This window comes from Acanthaster planci, linkage group LG09, assembly GCF_054643075.1.
Source record: "Acanthaster planci isolate LZ-2023a linkage group LG09, COTS_SCS, whole genome shotgun sequence".
NCBI lineage: Eukaryota > Metazoa > Echinodermata > Asteroidea > Valvatida > Acanthasteridae > Acanthaster > Acanthaster planci.
In genome coordinates, this window is record NC_141785.1 from 21597607 (window position 1) to 21618442 (window position 20836).

Consider the following 20836-nt stretch of genomic DNA (forward strand, 5'->3'; position numbering starts at 1 on the left):
ATAAGAGCACCGTTAATGCAGCATGCATCTCAAACAAGTGAATTTGTAGATCCCAACCCTTTGTTCTTCATTCTTTTCTTTCCTGATCATACAAGGTTTCTGCTATAACAAGGTACATGTACATGTAATGTGCAAAGTTTGAAGGATCTTTTATTAACTAGGTTTGAGTGTACACCATTTTTGTAAAGAATGTTAACATGCTCTAAAAAATGTGCATTTATATTAAGCCTAGACTTAGCGTAAAGCTGATATTCTTGTTCCCAACATTTCTAGTCAGGATTGAGACTAGTACATTACCTGCTCACGCTCTTTGCTTGTGTTGAGACAACTGTGTATACCTTGCATCTTCTGTAGTAGTGCTGCCAATCCATCAGAAGCGTCTCTCATCTCAGTAGCCTGGATGAGTAGCATCCAATGAGCATGGGCCTTGGTGTTATCTAACTCACTCTGGCAGGACTGAAGCTTCTCACTGCAACAAAACCAGTTTTATAAAAAAGAAAAGCTCTTTATATGCACATAAAGCTTCAGTTGGATGGCTGATAGTTGTGCCAGTGAACTGTCTTTATGTTATAGTTTGATACAAATCAATGCCCAGAATATTTACAAGCTAGCTGTAATCTTTTCTTCCCCCTTTTTTTTTTTACAATGAAATGTTTCTCACTAACCTTAAATTTTCTGTGGCACCTTTCCACTGTGATCCTACCTCCTCAGCATTGGATAGTGCCATTTTAAGGCGAGACAGTTCCAAGTTAGTGACTTGGAGTTGGTCTTCTACTTCACGGGCTGACTCAACAAGGGCCACTCTCTCCTCCTCAAGGAATTCAATGCTTTCCTTGAACTGCTTGCGAAGGGTCTGTAATGATGTCAATGTGATTTCAAGTACATGTATTAAAAAATTCAACAAAACCAAGTCATGCCTGCATTGGTGTTCACTTAGGGTTATGCTTTCTCAAATCACTCAATGTGGGAATGACTTACAGATACCGAGGAAATCAAGTTGGTGCAATGATACATGTACTTTTCTCCCCTTCCACCTCTGTCATCTGGGATCAAGCCCAGGCCAGCATTGAGTATTTAGTCTGTACATCTGACTCCACATATGTAGGTTTATCCGGAACATTTGTTTGCAGTTTTCCTACAACCTCTTTTTCCCCAAAAGCCCCCATGGAGAACAATTTATGACTAATTAATAGGGCTTTAGCCTATACCCTTCAACCTTAAACCCAAATCATAGGAATTCAATTTTACCTGCATCTGGTTTGCCATCCTTTGTGCATCTACTCTTGCCTCTCTATTCATCTCCAACTCTGCCTTCAAATTGTCAAGTTCCTTTACTTGCTGATTTAATATCTCATTATTTCTTTCAAGCTCGGACTGCAGCAAAGCAATGAGATCTTGGCTTGCAGAAAGTTGCTGCTTCATGCTAGAAATAACATCAAGGAGTCTGTAATGAACAAAAGTGTATGACAGAAAAGATATGCCTTGACACCACTGGACTTATTCACAGCTTGTGGTAGACTTAGAGCAAGTGCCGATGTGCAAGCTCCCAATGAAGACTTGTGAGAACAGTAATTGTTCTCACACCCAAAACTGTTGAGGACATTGCTAATGAGGCTGAGAGTGTTGAAACAATTGCAGAACCTTGCATAATGAATCGTTTATCTGCAGATGATGAATGCTTCCATGAAGTTGAGAATATTTCTTGTAAGTCTTGATAACTGTTTCAATAAAGATGCCCTTACTCAAGCCACAAAGCTTCGAGAATGAGTTTAAGAGTGTTGGATTTAATGCAACATAATGACGTACATGTAGACTGCACTGTACTGCTTCATACCTCGTGTTCTCCAGCATTAGATTCTGAATGTTGACTTCTGTCTGTGATTTGAACACTTCCACCTCTGCCACACAATCTTGCCACTGTTTACCCTGAAGAGCTAAGGCAGCCTCCATGGTAGACTCTTTCAGGAAGTAATTAATGCTTTCCTGTCGTAACTCCTCATTCTTGGTTTTGGAAGTCTCGTAGTTATCTTTATAATCAAGTAATTCTAGTTGAGGAAAAATTAATACAGCTTGAAAAAAAAACCTACAAGGAACATCTTTGCAAATTAACCACTTCATGCCGGGCATTTTTCAATGTTGATGATGCTGGGCCGGCATGACTATCATTTTTTCCGTTTCCAAAATCCTTCAAAAATTCATCATTTCATTTAACGGTCGTTTATAGCCGCACGAAGTAATCTTTAGGCACTACTCTAAGTTGACGGGTGGCCTTCATTGACGCCTGAGTATTTCAGCCAGGCCAGCAGCCTTGTAAACAGAGCCCAGATTGTGCGGTGTTGTATAACTGTCTTTTGTTCACGAACCTGGCTTAGTGCACTGCTGACCTCTTTTCAATAGGGGCCAGATTAGCGTGCAGCAGTGCTGTGTGGCTCATCGCTGCGATGGTGGAGCGCTTTTGTCCCCAGTGGTAATCCGCTTGCTCTCAATGCTCCAAACCCTGGTATACGGTTTCAAAACAAAGCTGGATTATCACCACTTTTGAGAGTGAAAAATGTCGGTAATGCCCAGCAGCCTGGTCTTTTGTTCGGAGTACGGTCTTTTGTTACAGGGCCCTGTTTCCTTTGAGTTCAGAGACCCCGGCCACGCATATAAACCATACATCTCCGATCCCGGAGTCCCCGGCAGGAAGTGGTTAAAGATATTTATACAAATGAATAAACAGACTGTAACAAATGGTAACAAGCCTGCCAATGCAACCACCATGACACTGATGAAAAACTCAAGGAGGAAATAAACACGTGCAATTTAAACTTCCTTCAAAGGGAGGTCCAGTAGACAGAAAGAGTTGGACGGAACATTTGACTTAAATAACAAAAGCTTATGATTGAACCCGTTGAAATCTTTGAAACAATTAGAGTTTTACCTGAACAACTCACTAATCATTTACATGTGACCGCTTTTGTATGAGCATGTCTAATCCCAGCAGGACTGTTAATATTTACATCATTGTGTCTAACCAGCCTACAGATACCAGCCAATATAAACTGACCAATCTATCTGCCATGTCTTCTCATGAAGTACTTACCTAATCTTGTACTTCGTAGCTCCAACTTGATTTCATCCAGTGTTTGTGATGTTTCATTTAACTCTTGCAGCAGCTGATCTTGACACTTCAGGGCCTCTTTCTCTGCACAGATGGTATCATCTAGCTGTGTCTGAAGACATTGCTGCTCTTCCTCTGCTATCTGTAACTGCTGTCTTAGCTGCTCATTCTCTGTCTTAATCTGATTCACATGATCAACGATTTCCATCCGCTAAAATGGAATAAAAGCATAACTGAATTTGTGGGAAATCTTTCTCTTATGCCGGGACTTTGAATTACAAATTCAATTCCTATTCATTCTTTTAGAATCTGCCAAAAGAGAAACAAAAAGCTGAAACAGTCCACCTGTTTTGTTTTAATTACTGTAAGGTTTCAGTGCACAAACCACAAATATAAATGAAATAATTTCAACAAAAGGGACATCAACAAACTGGAATCTCAGTACAGGAAGCATGATTAGGGGCTTACACTTACACAGTGTGGCAAAGACAGACAGTTTCAATAAAAAGCGTGTATTCAGAAATGCCAAATATCTGCTAACGAATATGTAAATGCACCTCTTGTTCGAGTTCATCTTTTTTGTCCATTGTCCTGTTAAAGAGGGCATTTACCAGGCTGTAAGCTTCCTCGATACATCCAAATTGTTCCTATCAAAAAAGGAAATATAATACTTCACCACTGTGACAAATCATTTGATTTCATAAATTTCAGGCTTTTGCCTGATGAAACAGCAGCAGTTCATACGTTCACGTTGGATAGTTTGGCGTTTAATAATTTATTCTGACCATTAAACAAGGCTGTCCAGTTTTTAAACAAACAGCTTTCTTTAAATTTGAGAAAGGGGAATACCCTGTCTCTATATTACACAGGGTATGACAAAGATATAAGACCTACATGAAGGTGTAAGCAGTGTCAGTCAGAAATCCGAAGTTGTCACTACATGTACTTGAATTTCTGCTTCCTTATCCAGTTGTTTGTTCCACTCATTGTTCTCTTGATGAGTTGATTATTGGCAACCATTTAAGTGCATCTCTTGCATTGGGTAATATATGCTGAAAATGTGGACTTTTTAATGTCTATTATACACTGTCCCTGTAGAGCAATTTTAACCTCTCAATACCTGAATTTCTGCAGCCCTTTGCAGTGTGTCCTTCAAGTCAGTGTAGGCCTGTATCTCTGTCTGCAGTTCAGCAATGGTAACTATAGCTCTCTTGTAGTGAGACTCATAGTTGTTCTTCTTATAGAATGCATGGATCTCAGACACCTGCAATGTGAAGTAATAATTTCAAAACCTGAAGCAAGAATGGAGCATGTTTCATTAACCCTAACCTTCCCCAACCACCCAGAATTAAACAGTAGTAAAGTGTTTAATTCTGTGGGGATAGGTCTGGTGGGCCCATAACAGCTGGCTTTTGCATTGGGTTGGGCATACCTCAGAAAAACAAAGTCCAACAGCCTCTGTGCACATGGGACTTTAACTTTCTGTGAATGGGGAAGGTTAGGGCCAGGAACCCTTGGGGGTTAGGGTTAATAAAAATGAGGAAAAGCAAAGTGCACATATATTCTAGAGTGTTTCAGTAAACTTTCAGAATGTCAGAGTTGACTTACCGGTAGTGATGATTTGCCATGGCAATACACGTACATGAAATGTTAGAGGGTTGCATATAATACACACCAAGTATGATTCACAAGATCACATTTTTGTTCAGACAAACTCTGATGTCCCAAACAAGAACCCAGTCCTTATCAATTCTAAATGTATATATCAAACCTTGTTAATAAGAGGTCCCCCAGATATGGATACATAGCTTAAACTTGAATTATCAGGAGGAAAATACTGAAAAACAAAATTTTGGGACCTTCAAATTTCCTTGTTATCAGCGGAATTTGGCATTAACAATGCTCTAATTAGAAACTTTACAAAGATCCCTCTGTAAATAATCCTCAACTTTGAAAGTAATGGTGTTCTGAAGTGCCTTACTTCTTGCTGGTGTTGTTTGTAAGCAGTACATAGGTCTTGCTGCATGTTATGTAGCTCCTTTTGATACTGATCTCTCAGGTGCATTTTCTCCTGCTGGGTATTCGCTAACTCACAGGATTTCTAAAAAGTTAGTAATTAGATTGGGAACAAATTCAATGCTGATTGAAAAATTAAGTTGGGTTATAAAAATGGCCCAGTGGCCTTAATGACACACGTGCACACCTCCACATAATGTATCAGGAAGTCTATTAGCAATACAAAGATTCCAGCAATACCAAGATTTCCCATTCACACAGTGGCGGTGCAAAATTCTATGGGCCCTGAGTTGACGTATAAATATTTTCATTTTTGGAATGAAATTTTTAACCTTGGAAGGGCCAACAGCTTGGGTGTGGGATAGAATTATAAAAATTACCAATACCTGATCTAAGGCTGCTTGTAGGATAGCTAGCTGATTCATCAGCTCACCAACTTGAAGAAGCAATTTGTCAACTTCATTTTGTAATGTCTCCTACACAGACCGAGAACAAGAAACATAGTAGTGTTTGATGGGAATACTTTTTATCTACCCAGGGGCAGATCAAGTAAGTTTTTTTTGGGGGGGGGCAGGTGTCAGGCCAGAGATTTTTAAGTGTCTTAAGTTTTTGCAGACAAGGGAAACAATGATGAAGCATGGCATACATTATTACACATGTACTTCAGTTACTTTTTAAAATTATTCCCCCCTCCCCTTTTTAAAGTGTTTGACCCCCAAACCTCCCCTTGGATCTGCACCTGTTAGCGGTACACAATAACACAAGAAGTCAACTGTCACAAACCTTTGCTGTTTGTCGTAATTCCACCCTCTGATCCAACTGTTCCACCCTTTCTACCACCTTCAACTGATGCCTAGCTCCATCTAGCTGTCTCTGTAGTTCAGCCTGGGTTGACTTTAATGTCTGAATCTCACGACGCAGGAGTTCATTACTGATGGAGGCTGATTCCATATGACTCATTAGGCAGGTTGTATCTAGTAAGCTGGGACTGTCAGCTTCTAGTCTGTCAAGGATTAACAAATCTTGATGTAATGTTGTAGGGTCTCACCAAGAACGGATATACTTTTTCTAAAATGTGAGCAAGCAGTTGTACATGTAGTAACACTACATAAATTCATCACACTCTTCAATCTGCATCTTGTTAACATGTCCTGTTTTTAAGTGATGCATTTAATAAAACTGGTTCACTAATAGAGATTTTTGAGAAAAGCCAATTCAAAAATCTAATCATGGTTTGTGAGGTGCATGGCCAATGTAATACTCACTTAAATGCAGGAACTACAATTGGTGACGTGAGTGTCTCTGCAGCATTTACAGACACAGGTGTTGTAGAAGTGCTTGCCTCCAAGGATGTATGTGGTGTGGTTCCACAATTCATGTCAACCAATCTAACAGGTGTTGGGCCACACTTTATATCTGCAGTCTGGTGTGGGTCAGTACCCACACCAACATCTATGACTCTTACTGGACTTGTTGCGGTAGAGGAATCACAGATCTGAGCTGGGTCTGTACACAGACCAACGTCAGCTGACTTAACAGGGGTAGTACCAATCTTGGCTTCACAAGATTCAACTGATATGGTTTCAATGGAGGCATTCAATATTTTGATGGGGGTCACCATGACTAACTTGTTTAGCATTTCTACTGGTTTAATGGGTGAGTGTCCAACACTTGCATCAATCAAATTAGCAGGTGTGGTCGCTGTTAAACTTTCTGACACTTTAACAGGTGTGGTGCCAAAATTTGCATCAGCATATTTTACAGGTGAGGTTCCAACAGCAGAGTCTCTCAGTTGAACTGGGGTCATATTGACAGACTTGTTGACACGGTTGAGAACCTCAACTGGCTCAGTGGGTGTGATTCCATTGCCAGTATCAACTGAACAGGCAGGTGGGGTCATAGTCATATAATCAGTCACTTCAATGAGTGTGGTTTCATTGCCAGCATCAATTGGATGGGTAGGCATGGTCACAGTCGTGCAACCAGTCACTTTAATGGGTGTGTTTCTACAGCCAGCATCAGAAAACTGAATAGGTGTGGCCATGGAAGTGCTGTTAGTTGCTGTAATAGGTGTAGTCATGACATGGCTGTCCATTACAATGGTAGAAAGGGAAGCTGACGTTTCAGAATGACTATCTACAGCAGTTCCAGAGTCAGCATATTCAAGTGTTACAATGTCGGAACTTGTGCCAGGCAGTTCAATAGGAACCATGCATGAGTTGTTACTTGCTTTCTGAGCTGGCATCACCTGCATCAGTGGTTCAAGTTCAACTAGGGATTTGGTCACTGTTTCCAACTTGTGAACTTCTGCCATGGTGGAATCATTTTTCAGACTTGTCTTATTACAAATAATGGAAGTTGGTCCTGGTAGACTATGCACCAGTCTAGCTGGACTCATGTGACTGTCGCCATCTTCTTTAACGGTATGTACATGTAGTGTTGCCTTGTCTTGTTGAATGTTTATGCCAAGTCTTGTCTCCTGATTTGCAAGATATATAGGTATGAAGGATGATTTACCCACCACCATGCTGGGTGATGAATCCATTCTACTGGTACTATCTCTCTTCACTTCTCTGACTGAGGATACTTCAGATGTACATGCAATGCCACAGGGAGAGGGGGTGTTTTCCAAGAAGAAACTGGTAACTCCCTGTGGCATGAGAAGGGCCGAGTTGTTGGAAGAGTCATCCAGCCCTAATGCAATATTCCACAAGCGGTCAGTAGTTGGTGATCTAGAAATGAGAGCTAGTGGCTCTGTCTTGATGGTTGTTACACATGTAGGACATGAGAGGGTTGCTTGGTGCATCTGTTGAAGGGAATGTTACAGACATGTGCAGATGAACACTGAACAGTATTACTGGTAACCAGAAATGATGCACTAGTACACGCATATTTGTAAGTAAATGAGAGACTTGAACTAAGCTTATGTGTTTTTGTTAGGAACATTCCTAACTAATTTTCCCAATTTACCACTGAAAACGAGCCCAATCAAATGACTCGAAGAAACACTCTATGTACAGTACAGTACATTAATTACTTTCCCGGGGCATCAAGTTGCAGATTAACCCTAACCCTCCTCAATCCTCCAACAGGTGAAGGATTGAGGAGGGTTAGGGTTAAAGAGTGATTGAGTTGAATCTTCCCAAATTCTTCAAAATTCAACACATCCTTATTTTGACTAAAAAATTTCACCCTAACCCAACAAACATGTATGTAAATTGCATAATAGTGCTTTTAGTAATCCTACACACACATCATTCTTATCCAACCTGTTCACTGCTCAATTCTTGCATGGTAGCATCTAGTGTGCTATAAACCAGTCTTTTCACAGTCTGGTTTAATAGATGGTCTCCATCAGATGCGGTGGGAACAAGTTCCTTGGATTCGGATTCGGTCTCATTCTTCTGAATTATGGCCAACAAAAGTTGTAATTTACATTTGGAGAATGTTACCAGATGATGGAAGTTGTCAACCAGTTACTACTACATGTACATGTACGACACAATTAAATGTAAATCAACTCCAACATCACTGATTTCAATAAGGTTAGATTCTTTTCAATTTTCTTGAAGTGCACAGCAAGCAGAACAGTCTCAATCCTGGCACATCCACTTACTTGTATTTTATTTCATTGTGTGGTGCTTGATCTTGCCTAAATGTTAGAACTTTGAAACGATCCATACCTTTGAAGCATAAGAGACAGCAGTGATCTCTTTCAAGAAGACTTCACTTACATGTAGGAGAGATTTAGCAGCCTCTGTGACAGTTAGTGAGCTCTTAGACGGAAATGAGACAGACTGACCTTTGCTTTTCCTGTGAAATATAAGACACTAGAGTTACATGTGTAATTCCCTGTAGATGCACATAGTATTGACAGATACATGTATGTACAATGCAATAGGTGACATGTCACCACAAAATGAGCTGAAAACTGAAATTTTCAAAAACTGAGACATTGGTATTTTCGAACTCAGCAGAAAGAAAGCTTTCCAATGGCATGTACATGGAACACTTGGGGTAGAAGTATAAGGTGACAATATGGCAATATTCTGGCAGCTTTGCATCTTTGTTCCCGACATTGTTTCAACATTTCAGACCTCGCACAAATAATACTATCATCAAAATTGCTGAGAAAGTGTCAATTTTAAATATGTGATTCTGCAAAATATTTGGAATTAAAAAGGAGACGGGTTACTCTTTCCAAATATTACAAAACGCTAATATTGTACATGTACATTAACTGTATAACAAGGTTTTACATGCAGGTTACCAACATACTGTACATGTACAGTATTCATACAATTAATGCATCTTGATTGGTTCCTAAGTAATATTTGAAGCTTTGCATGGTGGAAGAGACATGAGGCATGGGTTTCGGTATAGGGGACCCTACACCCTTGGAGTGGGGGTCTGCTTGGGTGCTAGTAATGGGCGCAAGATGTCGCTGAGCTTGAAACCGATGTCTTGAGGTACATGTACAGTGTTGGACTGGAAAATCTTGATGGCTTCTAGGATTCTCTTGGGAGCCAGTTCTGGATGGGGGTGATGAGTTCTGCTTTGTCCCATTCGATGTGGTGGTCCGTGGAGTGTGCATGCTTGACGATGGCCGACTTGGACAGTGGTTTTTGTCGTATTCTCCTCGTCGGCCATGCGCATGGTGCTCTTGGAGTCTGGTGGGGAGGTTCTTGCTGGTTTCTCCGATGTATACATGTAATTGGCCATATTCACATGGAATGCGATACACACCTGGGCAACTGCGGGGTGGGTGCTTGTCCTTATGGGTGCGAAGTGCAGCCTGCAGCTTGTTGGTTGCTAAATGACAGACTTTGATGTTGGCCAACTGCTCGATGTTGCGCAGTTGGTAAGAAGTGGGGCCCAGGTACGGTACACATACGTGTACTGGCAGTAGGGGGTTGGGGGGCTTCGGGTATAGGTGACCCTAATGCCATGGGGTAGGAGGGGACTTCAGGTATAGGAGACCTTAGCGTCCTTGGAGAGGGCTTGGTAAGTTTGATGCGCTGGTTGTGGTAGCCGTTCATCTGGAGGATGGACTTGATGTGCTGGAGTTCTTGGCGTAGGTTGTTCTGGTTGCAGATCTCGTAGGCTCTGCGGACAAAGGTGGGGTTGACTCAGGTCTTGATGGCTGGGTTATGGAAAGATCTCTGGGGCAGGTACCGGTCAGTGTGGGTAGGCTTGCAGTGGAACACGGTGTTTGAGGATGCCATCTGAGTTTCTGGAGAGATGAACATCTAAGACGGAGAGGTGTCTGTCTTGTTCTTGTTCCATCTTGAAACTGATAGTAGGGTGTTGCCGTTTGAGGTACTCAAGAAATTCTTGGAGGTGATCTTGACCATGGGGCCCTATGACGAATGTGTCATCAACATACATGTAGTGCAGCCAAATGGTGGGTTTGAGGTCGGCACCCTCGTAAACTTCAGCCAACGCACCCTGTGGACCGCGGAGACAGATGTCCTCTCCCTAGGTATGAACTTCGCCACACCACCACACACCTTCCCCCCAGCCAACATCATCCAAGCCACCGAACCAGCCATACAGCCGATGACATTCGAGTCAAGATCTTCCTGTTCAAGATTCATCGGTCTACCCAAATCCCCAAGCCCATCCCCCCTGCACCACATTGTGTCTTCAAGGGGCTCCCTCAGACTTAGGAGACTGCCCGCTTCCTGACCAGCATCCTCCAGCCCCTGGTCAGCAACACACCTCACCACATTTCCAACTCCACCGAGTTCGTGAAGCTCACGAAAAACCTGTTACTCCAACCCACAGACATCATGATGAGCTTCAATGTCTTGTCACTATTCACCAATGTTCCCACCGAAGAAACATGCCAGATTGCTAAGGATCGACTGGAAAGCGACCCCTCCCTCGCTGACTGCATAGCTCTCTCCTCCACCCAGATTGCCGACCTCATCTGCCTCTGCGTTTCATCCAGCTACTTCAAGTTCCAAGACCAGTTCTACGAGCAGACAGGTGGGACCTCCATGGGATCCGCAGTCCTAGCTAACATCTTCAAGGAAGAATTTGAAACATCATCTCTCCTCACTGCCGACCTCAAACCCACCATTTTGCTGTGCTCTGCATGTATGTATGTTGACGACATATTCGTCTTATGGCCCCATGGTCAAAATCACCTCCAAGAATTCCTTGAGTACCTCAAAGAGCAACACCCTACTATCAAGTTCACCATGGAACAAGAATAAAACAAGCACCTCTCCTTTTCAGAAGTCCACCTGTCCAGAAACCACTGTCCTAGTTGGCAATCGCCAAGCATGCACACTCCACAGACCACCACATTGAAAGTAACAAAGCAGAACTCATCGCCCCCATCCAGAACTTGCTCCCAAGAAGAATCAAAGAAGGCATTGAGATTTTCTGGCACAACATCATACCCCAAGACATCGATTTCAAGCTCAGCAACATCTGGCACCCACTACTACTACCCAAGCTGATCCCCACTCCTGGGCAGTAGGGTTCCCTATACCCGAAACCCATGCCACCCACCCTACAAACCCCCTCCCCGCTTCAAGGTCTTCTATACCTGAACCCAAGGTTTTCTGCCAATTCCACAACCTCGTACCTCTACAGGATCCAACACCTTCATTCAACAGTGCACATGCTCAAGTTACACAACCTGCAAATCCCGTTCCACGCTTCGCCGCTTTCGGATCACCTTTATAACCCAGCTGTCCACTCCATTCTGGCACACTCTCCTTGGGCGGCCAGAGCACACTGGTCGAAACGTCAACACTCACTGGTTCTTTTAAGAACCACACCTCGCCCAAAAGAGATTTGTTCCATGGTGTATCCACAAACCTATTTCTGAGGATGGCCAGAGCACACTGGCAAAAACGTCGAGATAACACTCACCGGTTCTTTTAAGAATCACACCTCGCCCAAAAGAGATTTGTTCCATGGTGTATCCACAAACCTATTTCTGAGGACAGCCAGAGCACACTGGCCAAAACGTCGAGTTAACACTCACCGGTTCTTTTTAAGAACCACACCTCGCCCAAAAGAGATTTGTTCCATGGTGTATCCACAAACCTATTTCTGAGGATGGCCAGAGCACACTGGCCAAAACGTCGAGTTAACACTCACTGGTTCTTTTAAGAACCACACCTCGCCCAAAAGAGATTTACACTGTATTCCATGGTGTACAGCCTGCAAATTTCTCATGTCTCTTCCACCATGCAAAGTTTCAAATCTTACAAACCTATTTCTCTTGATTGGTTCCCAATAAAAAGTGTCAAATTATATGTATTGCCCACTAATTTTTAACAAAGTTGTCATAGTGTCACACCTGAGACTCTTGCTTTGTGTTCCATGAGTCTTGCTCGCTGGGTTTGATCTCTTGGGGGTACAGTCTTTCAAAGGTGTCCATATCTTTGGTAAAATCTTTCCTGAATGTGAAGACTTGCAGCTTTGAGATGTTACATCTTGGTTCAGACTGGATAGAGGCTTTCTATTGGGAGTGGCCAGGAGATTTAAAGACTTTCCTGGTGTCTTCGCCTGAAGGAAAGATAAATACCAAAGAAAGTTTTTTCTTTAGCCATAATTAGCCATGTACATGTACGAGGGGAATTCCAGAAATTAGGGGTCCAAAAATTGACAATTTTGTGTCCCAGTTACATCTTACCTTTGTTAGTATTTGAAATGGAAATATCACCAGAATTTATTTCCAACTGCATGTACATGTACCGGTATTACTATTTGTTTGGCACGTAACTTATTACCCTATGTACATGTACTGTTGTAGATGTACATTCTGGACTTCATGTTGGGGTTTTACGCTTTTTATTTTACCGGTACCTGTATGTTTTCTAAGAGAGTGACCAAGGGTGGGATGTTTACATGTGAAAAAAAAGTTCCAAATCCATTTACAGATTTCTCCAAATGTTTAATTAAATGGAACTGCTCCTTTTAGAGGTTTGACATTTTGATTGACACGATCTGGCATTCATTTTTCATTATAAACGATGCTGGTAAAATGTAATTTTAGAACACTTTACGGCTTGGTCATATCAAAGGAATACTATGAATTCATCAATGGAACTTCGCGTCAACTATTTACATTGTAATGTTTACAGTCTGTTGTGTTTATTAAAGTTTTCAAATGACACAGTGATAAGGGTGGGACGGTTACACGTTTGAATAGTATGGGAAGGTTTTCGGAATGTTTTTCAAATTTAATGCAAATTCCCACACTTATGAATCTGTACAAACTGCTGGCAGTGATTTTCTTTCTTGAAAAATGTCTGAAAGTGCTCAGACGTCTAAGTTTGGAAGGCTTTTAAAAGTTAATAAGTGGAAAAGTGAACTTAAAATACCAACCTCTGAGTTGACATTCTCTTTGTCAATACATGTAGTTTGCTGCTTTCGTGGTGTGGCAAACATGGTTGATGTACACGTACCGGTACCGATATGAACTTCTTATCTCACTCAAAAATGGATTCTACGTGTATGGGCCTGCAAAACACAGTTCAATATTAAAATCAAATTTTGAAAAACTTAATGTTTTTCTTACGAGCCAACGTGTATTTTCAAAGAGAGAAGATAAAGCCACCACTGGTAAATTTGTACATGTGTAAGGACACAATACTGGCTAACAAAAATGGGACACATAGGTAAAAATTCAATCTAGTGAAAGGTGTTTAATTTACTTTTAAATTATGAGAATAGACCACCCTCTATCAGAAAATAGCAATGGGAAGATAATCGGCCCAAGAAATTTTCTTCCATGCAGTGCTTTCTGTAGAGGGGGGCCTCTTAATTTAACGTTGGTTACGGTGTCCACTTTGCAGTCAACCATGCAATAATAAAAGTCAAAGAAAAACAATGTGGAGTTGTATTGTTGTGGTTAAGCTTTTCCTTCTTTCTGAAAGTCATCTTTAAAAAAAATGTTAATTGTTACTAATTTTACGATATCTTAATAAGGTGGACACCGTAACTAACGTTAACAAGTGTACTTTTTCACACACAACAATTTTAAATGATTTGCAGTTTGACGACTTGAGGAAAACAGCTGGTTGCGAAGCTTGCAAGTACTTCAAAGAGGACATTATCATTGACAACCAAAGAACAGATACCCTCAATTTCAAAGATCTTTGTCCTGTTGTTTAACGTTAGTTACAAAAATGACACGGACACCAAAAATTTCGAATCAAAGCTAACATTTCATGTGACAAGTTTATTATGACTTGCTTTACTGGAGCCCTCAAGGTAGTTGCCTCACCTTCAGAAAATTGCCTATGTTACTATGTGCAGGTGTTAATACATGCACATATTTTTTCATTTCTTGGGAGCATCTCTGTGATCTACATATCTGATAAGCCACTTAATCCTATTTTTAGATGCCCTATATGCATGCAAGAAGGTTGCACATGAGCTTCACAGAAGTTGAAATCTTTGACATTGTGAACTTAAGTACATGTATGTATATTTAAATGTGCACCATTTCCAACATTAAACAATTCTGAGGAACAAGTAAATTGAGTCAATGACTATTTTATTTTTCATTCTAATCTTGTTTCTTAAAAACTGTATTTCATTGTGGAGGCTATACACTGACGATCCCATCTGAAGAACATGGCACATCTCATTAAATGAATTTCATTGAATTTATTCAGTTCGTGCCACCTGGGTGACTTATCTTTGCTGAAAAACTGATGAACTTTTGACTACAGACCTTAGACAAACCTCTGATGACATATTTAGACAAAACTACTTTTGGCAATAAACGTTTAAAAATACTTATTAGCATAGACACTGTATAGCGCATTAATTTTACCTACTTCTTTCTTTGCTGTCCAAGTGAAAGTAACGCAAAGATGGATCTGGAATAAGTGAACTTGGATTAACAACACACAGAATGAATTTCCTGTTAATGGTCAGATCTTTTTCCCAAACAAAACTTTGCTTATTTTTATTTGGACGATCCATGCAGTATATAACTGCCAGTTCATCACTAATGATGCGCTTGATGGCACCTGGATACCATGCATCCTCAAATGCGACTACAACTATATCCCCTGCAGTGAGCTGGCGATCGGCAGGCTCTTGTGGGGTCCTGAAATTACAGAAATGGCAACAGGAATGGTTGAAATCGAATAATCTTTGATTTAATTACTACTAAAGCTTCTTTCACAAGGACATGTGAATCTAGACATATAAGCTTGGATTCAATGATGATCTAATGATGATCAAAATTCCCATTAGTTTATGAGTGTGCTTCAGTATGGTAGGAACCTGTGACAGCGGAGTTTGTGTCCCATAGAAAGGCACTCGTAAACAAACCTTCGTGTCATCAGTACAGGGGTCTATTGCATTACCTGCTGGCGTTTTCAGGAAGGTCTGCATCATCTGATCCAACCATTGAATCTTTTTCTCCTTTCTGGCTTCTGAAATAAGATAGAAGAAAAATAAAATTTAAATAAAACAATTTTGGAATACATAATCAGAAGTGGCTTGATTTGTGAAAGAGAATGGGGCCACATCAGCATGGGTTAAATAAATGTGCTGCCTAATTTTTCCTACTTAGAATCAACATTTCCACAGACAATTGCACTACCTGCTGGGGTTGTTAGGAAGTGCCACATCATCCAATTCAGCCATGTCCTTTGTCGCCGTCTGACTGCTGAAACTGAAGGGAATAAAATACAAACAAAGATATTTGTAATATACTTGTCAGTGATATGTTCTTGCTGAAAAGCTTTCGGCTACATACAGGTAAGTATGGGAATAAATAATGTTCTGCCAAAGTTACTAGGAAACGATTTTCACAAACATTGCATTACCTGCTGGCATTTTCAGGAAGGTCGACATCATTGGATCCAGCCACTGCATCTTTCTCCCTGTTCTGACTTCTGATTAAGGTGAAGAAAAAAAAAAAGAATGAGCAAGAATATTTGGAATACACCTTGCAGTGACTTGCTCTTGATGTAAACCCTTGGCTATGGCAACATACTCCTGGCTTCAAGACAGTCCTGCTAAAGTTTCACCCGCTAGGAATAAGGATTCTTACAGACAATTTACCTGTTAATATTGGCAGCAAGGTCATCTGTTCTGGTCTTCACTTTCACTCCTTTCAAACTGGAAGTTTTCCATGTGCCGGTTATATCCTCATTGCTGCATTTCCCTGCATTTGCTATCATGCAGGTATGGCAAAAGCAGCTTCGCTCCCTGTATGCAACAACATAGGGCTTGCCTGTACCTGTTACACAGTGTAGCCGTTGTGTTCCTTTGAGTGTTTTTACATCTGTACGGTCTGGTCTGTTGCGATTAATTTCGCCCTCTTCCACAAATATAAAGCTCCTCTTTTCATGGACATGCTCATCAGGTATGCTTGGACGTGTCAAGTTTTCCTTTCCAAACCTGTACAGGTCAAATGCATTGGCTATCTCGGCCTGTCGTGCAGCAACATTTATATTTGCCTGCTTCTTGAGTACTCCAATTTCGCGGTCGCATGGACCCTTGCCGTGTCTACTTCCGAAGTAATGCTTTTCGGTTTGAAAACCAAAATCAGAGATGGAAAGTGATACATCGCTGAAGTTAATTTTGCTTTTGTACTGCGATGATGCACCGTCTGTGAAGTGAACAAGTTTTTCAACTTTGACGCCTTTTTCCTGAAGCTGCTTAATAGCCGTCTTACTGAAATGCTGCACACCGTGGTTGCAGTGTTTTGTGTCACTGCTGATGAACATCATTGAGTCTGTGACAATTCTTGTGCATCCTTCTTCAGTACATCTGTAGGATGCTACAACTGGGTGTATTGTTGCTTGAACATTCGACCAGTGAGCCCCCTGGGCCTCATCTTGTGATTTGCACGCATAGTTCTCCCCGAAGTCCATGCAAAACACCACCCAATTAGGTGGGACATTCTTGGAAATGATGTCGTATTGGCGCCACTGCCAACTGGCGTTAAACAGGTGCCTCGAGAATGGAACCATTTCCATTTCAAGCTCATCTAGCATAATTTGGATGGTTGCCGTTTTCCTTTCTTTGACCATTCGCTTTATGGTGCTTCCCTTGTAAGGGAACTCTTTGCTTTCCCACCGAGACCAACTGATGTCTTCATGAACTCTCTGTGTTATCTCCTTGAGGCTGGCATTGACTAAGTGGACTCCGCATTTTTTACACTCTCTGTCTAAGCACTTCTTCTTGTACTCTTGACCATCAACCTTTGGGCAGAGTGTTAATTTAGAAATGTCATATTTGTCTTTGAAGGCACACTGTCCCAGTTTGTGCACTGCCATGTATCTTGTGATGGCCTGGAGTTTAAACTCGATATTAGTGCAGCGTTCACAAAGACATTGTGCAAGTTTGTTGTTTACCATCGTCAGAATATGGCTGGGTCTCAGCTGCTTAAACTTGGTTTTTCCGATGGTTATGTCTGGGTTTTCTCTGTTGAACTTGTCATACGCACTTCGCAACGTTATGTCCATAACCTTCCTACTTTTAACACTTCCACCATCTTTCTTTCCACTCCGTGCATCAGGCAGATCTCTTGAGATGTCTCCTCTTCCATAAAACTCAATCACCCTATCAACTACACCTGTTGGGAGTGCATCACTCCTCCTTTTCCTTGTATCCAATTGACGGACATCATCGACCCTAGCAGCACGTTTGGTTAGAGAGTATCCAAGTCCAAGATGTTTTCTCAGATGCTGCCTGTATCCATGGGTGTATTTCCGCTTCACGGACAGGGCTGCTGCTAATACCCGTTTCCTGTGCAAGGAAGACGTATTTCTTTGCTTGTTGATACCCAACACTGCGTCTTTGATGTTCCCACACGACTCTTTGGCGAACTGCAGAAATCTTCTTGATCTTGGACTAGCGCTAATTCCTTTCTCTTTTAGTTGCTGTTTTTTCTTTGGAGTAGCTTTGTGAATTACTCTTGTCAACACTTCTGCATACTGTCTACTGTTTTTTGGCATTGCTTGCTTGGCACGGTACACAGCCTTGCGAAAACTACCACTAGAGACTGATACAGGTATCTGTCGTGCCTCTGACGAGTGTGTTAATGGTGGTGTTGATTTGATGGAGGATATCCTTTTCTTCTTTTCGGCATACTTTGCCCTGCGTTTTTCATTGGTCCTCCGCTTTGCCTGTGCTGTTTGCTTTGCTCTTTGATTCTTTTTCTGTCTTCTCCATTTGCTTCTCTGTGCTTCTTTTGCAAGACGAGTTTTGGGTGCTGCTGCCTTCTTCGCTTTACTTGAATTTGGCGCTGCTGCATTTCTCTGACGAAATTTTCGGACACGAAGTCGGGTTGTCTCGCGATATTGAGCTTTTTTCTCCTCTGTTAAATTTGAAAGATACTCTTTGACCCTCAAGTTTTCAGATGCGCAATGTAATTTATAGAGAGTAGGATTTTGTTTGATGCGCTGCCGGTATTCCCTCTGGTACTGTGCATTAGTCTTCCTTTTTTTTGGAGGCTCATCCTGTGCTATCTCGTGCTGTCCATCCAACTTCCTCTTCATCACTCGAAGACTATAGCGAGGTGGGTTATCAGCCATTTTGTACTCTGTACCTGTTGTATAAATTACCAAAAAAACCAAAGTAGAAACTCAAGATGTATTCAACCCATAAAATCTACCAATTAAAAAAATTGCTATTGCCCTTTCTATTTTTGAACAGTCTGGATAAAAAATGCCATTGCCAATTACAACCAAAATTTAAGAAATAAAAAGCGCAGTAAACATACAACCATACAAACAGAAAGAGGTAAAACACTAATGTGAAAAAAAAAAACACAAAAAGACATGTCACAGGGATTCTGACTAGGCCTAATTAATTATGCGGGCACCATGGCAAGAATGTCTCCTTGCCTACAAAAGTACAAAATACATGTGTGCAAACATCTGAGAAACATAAAAAAAAAACTCTAACAGGACCCCAGGGGTTCCACAAAGGCAAGTTCCCCTATCTGTGTAAACATCACTTGCCTACGTGTTACATCAACTTCGCTCCATTTAATTTTAATTCACTGCAAACTCGCCCCCATACTATTGTATGACAAATGGGGCGAATATTAATACAAATGGGGCGAAGTCGAAAGTGCCGGTATTCAGTCGGGGCGAAGTTGTCCGCTGTCACTAACGTTATACGAACTCACAGAAAACGAATTTCAAAAGTGCAATTTAGCCCCGTCAACTAGTAATATCATTGCATAAGGACACTACTTGGAATACCAACTCGTAAAACAACAGGATTTGACATTTTCAATCACTGTAAAAAAATATTCTTCCGTTCGTTACGAAGAACGTTTAGAATGGCTGTCCGCTGAAACTAACGTGAAAAAACCACCCAAAACTTCAGTCTACGAATTGCATTTACAACAAATAACGAAACCTCAAACATGGAGAAATGTATCATTCACTCTGACATATTTAACTCGGACACGAACTTATGTTCTTCGCTGATTTTTGTATATTTTACACAAATGTCAAGTGTTTCTTACGTTCGTGACTGCGGACACGTACACCATTTGTAAAATATCACGGTGTGTAACGAACGTGAAACACTGATGATTTCGTAAACTTGGCAAGGCTATTCTTTAAGTTTGTTCATTTTTGTAATGGAGTTTAGCTTAAAAAGTGTAAATTATTTGTCGTTTTGCAATTTCAAGAGGGACTTCAGATGTTTACTATTTTTTTCTTCCGTTCGTTAAACATGGACACGATTCACACGAAACCATCGAAGCGGTCCGCTACAAAGCCCAAAAATCACCCATTGACTATCCATTAAAATCTTCCCTTTTACAATGCCATCTGACCTCTTTTCACAAAAAAATACAGAAAATAAAATACATTTAAGTTGATCCAAACCTTTTGGCTGCTCTTTTTCCGGATATTGGCTGCTCTTTTCCTGATTGTTGGAGGGAAAGCTGTCGCGCGCAGCAACTTTCTCTGTTCGTTACAAAGAGGCGCGAAAGCGACGCGCGGTGGACACGGTGCTTAAAATAGCTTTATCTCGGAAAAAACGTAATCGAGCCTAAAACAATTGACCTTTAGGTCATCCATGCAGGGTACCATTGCACGTGTACGACCACTAGTCAGACTGCGTTGATCACCAGTTAAAACATGTGGACATTTTACGTTAGTTACAAAATGGACACGAAAATTATAGCGATCGATGTGTTGATGTTTTCTCATCCTCGAGGGTAATTATGGTCTAGCACACATTTTACACGATGGTTATTAAGCTCATTTCGAATAAAAATGGCTTTTACAGGTAAGGGTGAGGCTTGTAAATGATGATTCTGGCCCTTTTCGTCATGGTATGGTGTGGTGGACACGATGTGAAACGAACGTTAACGCAGGTTCAGCTGCCATTTTGGAGCGTGGACTTATTTATTTTTTTTTTTGTAAAGGGCCAAAATATTACTTCATTGCTTAACTCAAAAAATATGATCATTGTGATAAAATACGTGAGCTATAAGTAAAGTAGTTGAGTTCATTAAATTTTGTTCAAGCAATGTCCCATTTTTGGGCGCCATTTTGAACTAAAATTTGCTCTTCAACGTGAATAAAAATTATAGACTCGCATTTACACTGAATTATTTATCTTTATTTATCTCTCAAATACATGTACAACTATAATCTCAAGCAAACATAGCTTGAAAATGGTTACATCATCTGATAAATTAAAGTTCATTTTTTGCATCATGAAAGTTGGCCAGTATTGTGACCTTACACACAT

At 41.0% G+C, this 20836-nt stretch overlaps 2 protein-coding genes across 6 annotated transcripts in view; both read right to left on the reverse strand.

Moving 5' to 3' along the window:
* The window catches only part of LOC110989532 (uncharacterized), a 31348-nt gene that overhangs the window by 6216 nt on the left and 4296 nt on the right, over nt 1–20836 (reverse strand). Inside the window, exons 2-16 of one of the 5 annotated variants that reach the window (XM_022253994.2) lie at nt 13472–13606; nt 12441–12649; nt 8854–8932; nt 8389–8520; nt 6385–7925; nt 5903–6122; nt 5506–5595; nt 5085–5204; nt 4224–4367; nt 3661–3750; nt 3086–3314; nt 1835–2045; nt 1249–1444; nt 666–853; nt 298–469 (exon numbers count right to left, since the gene is read on the reverse strand). In XM_022253994.2, coding sequence (XP_022109686.2) covers nt 298–469; nt 666–853; nt 1249–1444; nt 1835–2045; nt 3086–3314; nt 3661–3750; nt 4224–4367; nt 5085–5204; nt 5506–5595; nt 5903–6122; nt 6385–7925; nt 8389–8520; nt 8854–8932; nt 12441–12649; nt 13472–13534 — 3684 coding nt within the window. In that variant the 5' untranslated portion in view covers nt 13535–13606. Of the gene's footprint in view, nt 1–297; nt 470–665; nt 854–1248; nt 1445–1834; nt 2046–3085; nt 3315–3660; nt 3751–4223; nt 4368–5084; nt 5205–5505; nt 5596–5902; nt 6123–6384; nt 7926–8388; nt 8524–8802; nt 8933–12440; nt 12650–13471; nt 13607–20836 lie in introns of all 5 variants that reach the window. The other 4 variants (XM_022253993.2, XM_087140636.1, XM_022253992.2 and 1 more) reach the window with 4 other exon arrangements.
* LOC147798275 (uncharacterized) lies at nt 14924–20476 on the reverse strand. The gene is made up of 6 exons (XM_087141234.1): nt 19963–20476; nt 16172–18665; nt 15934–16002; nt 15708–15779; nt 15469–15537; nt 14924–15206 (listed from the first exon to the last, which is right to left on the reverse strand). The coding sequence occupies exons 2-6, from the start codon at nt 18649–18651 to the stop codon at nt 14924–14926; spliced, it is 2973 nt and encodes a 990-aa protein (XP_086997360.1). The 5' UTR covers nt 18652–18665; nt 19963–20476.

Excerpts from the sequence above, each read along its gene's own strand:
- LOC147798275 (XM_087141234.1), bottom strand. The coding sequence starts at position 18,651 with ATGGCTGATAACCCACCTCGCTATAGTCTTCGAGTGATGAAGAGGAAG. Across the intron at positions 15,780-15,933 it reads CTTCCTGAAAATGCCAGCAG|TTTCAGCAGTCAGACGGCGA; the intron begins GTAATGCAATGT and ends TATTCCCTTCAG. Across the intron at positions 15,207-15,468 it reads CTTCCTGAAAACGCCAGCAG|GACCCCACAAGAGCCTGCCG; the intron begins GTAATGCAATAG and ends CTGTAATTTCAG.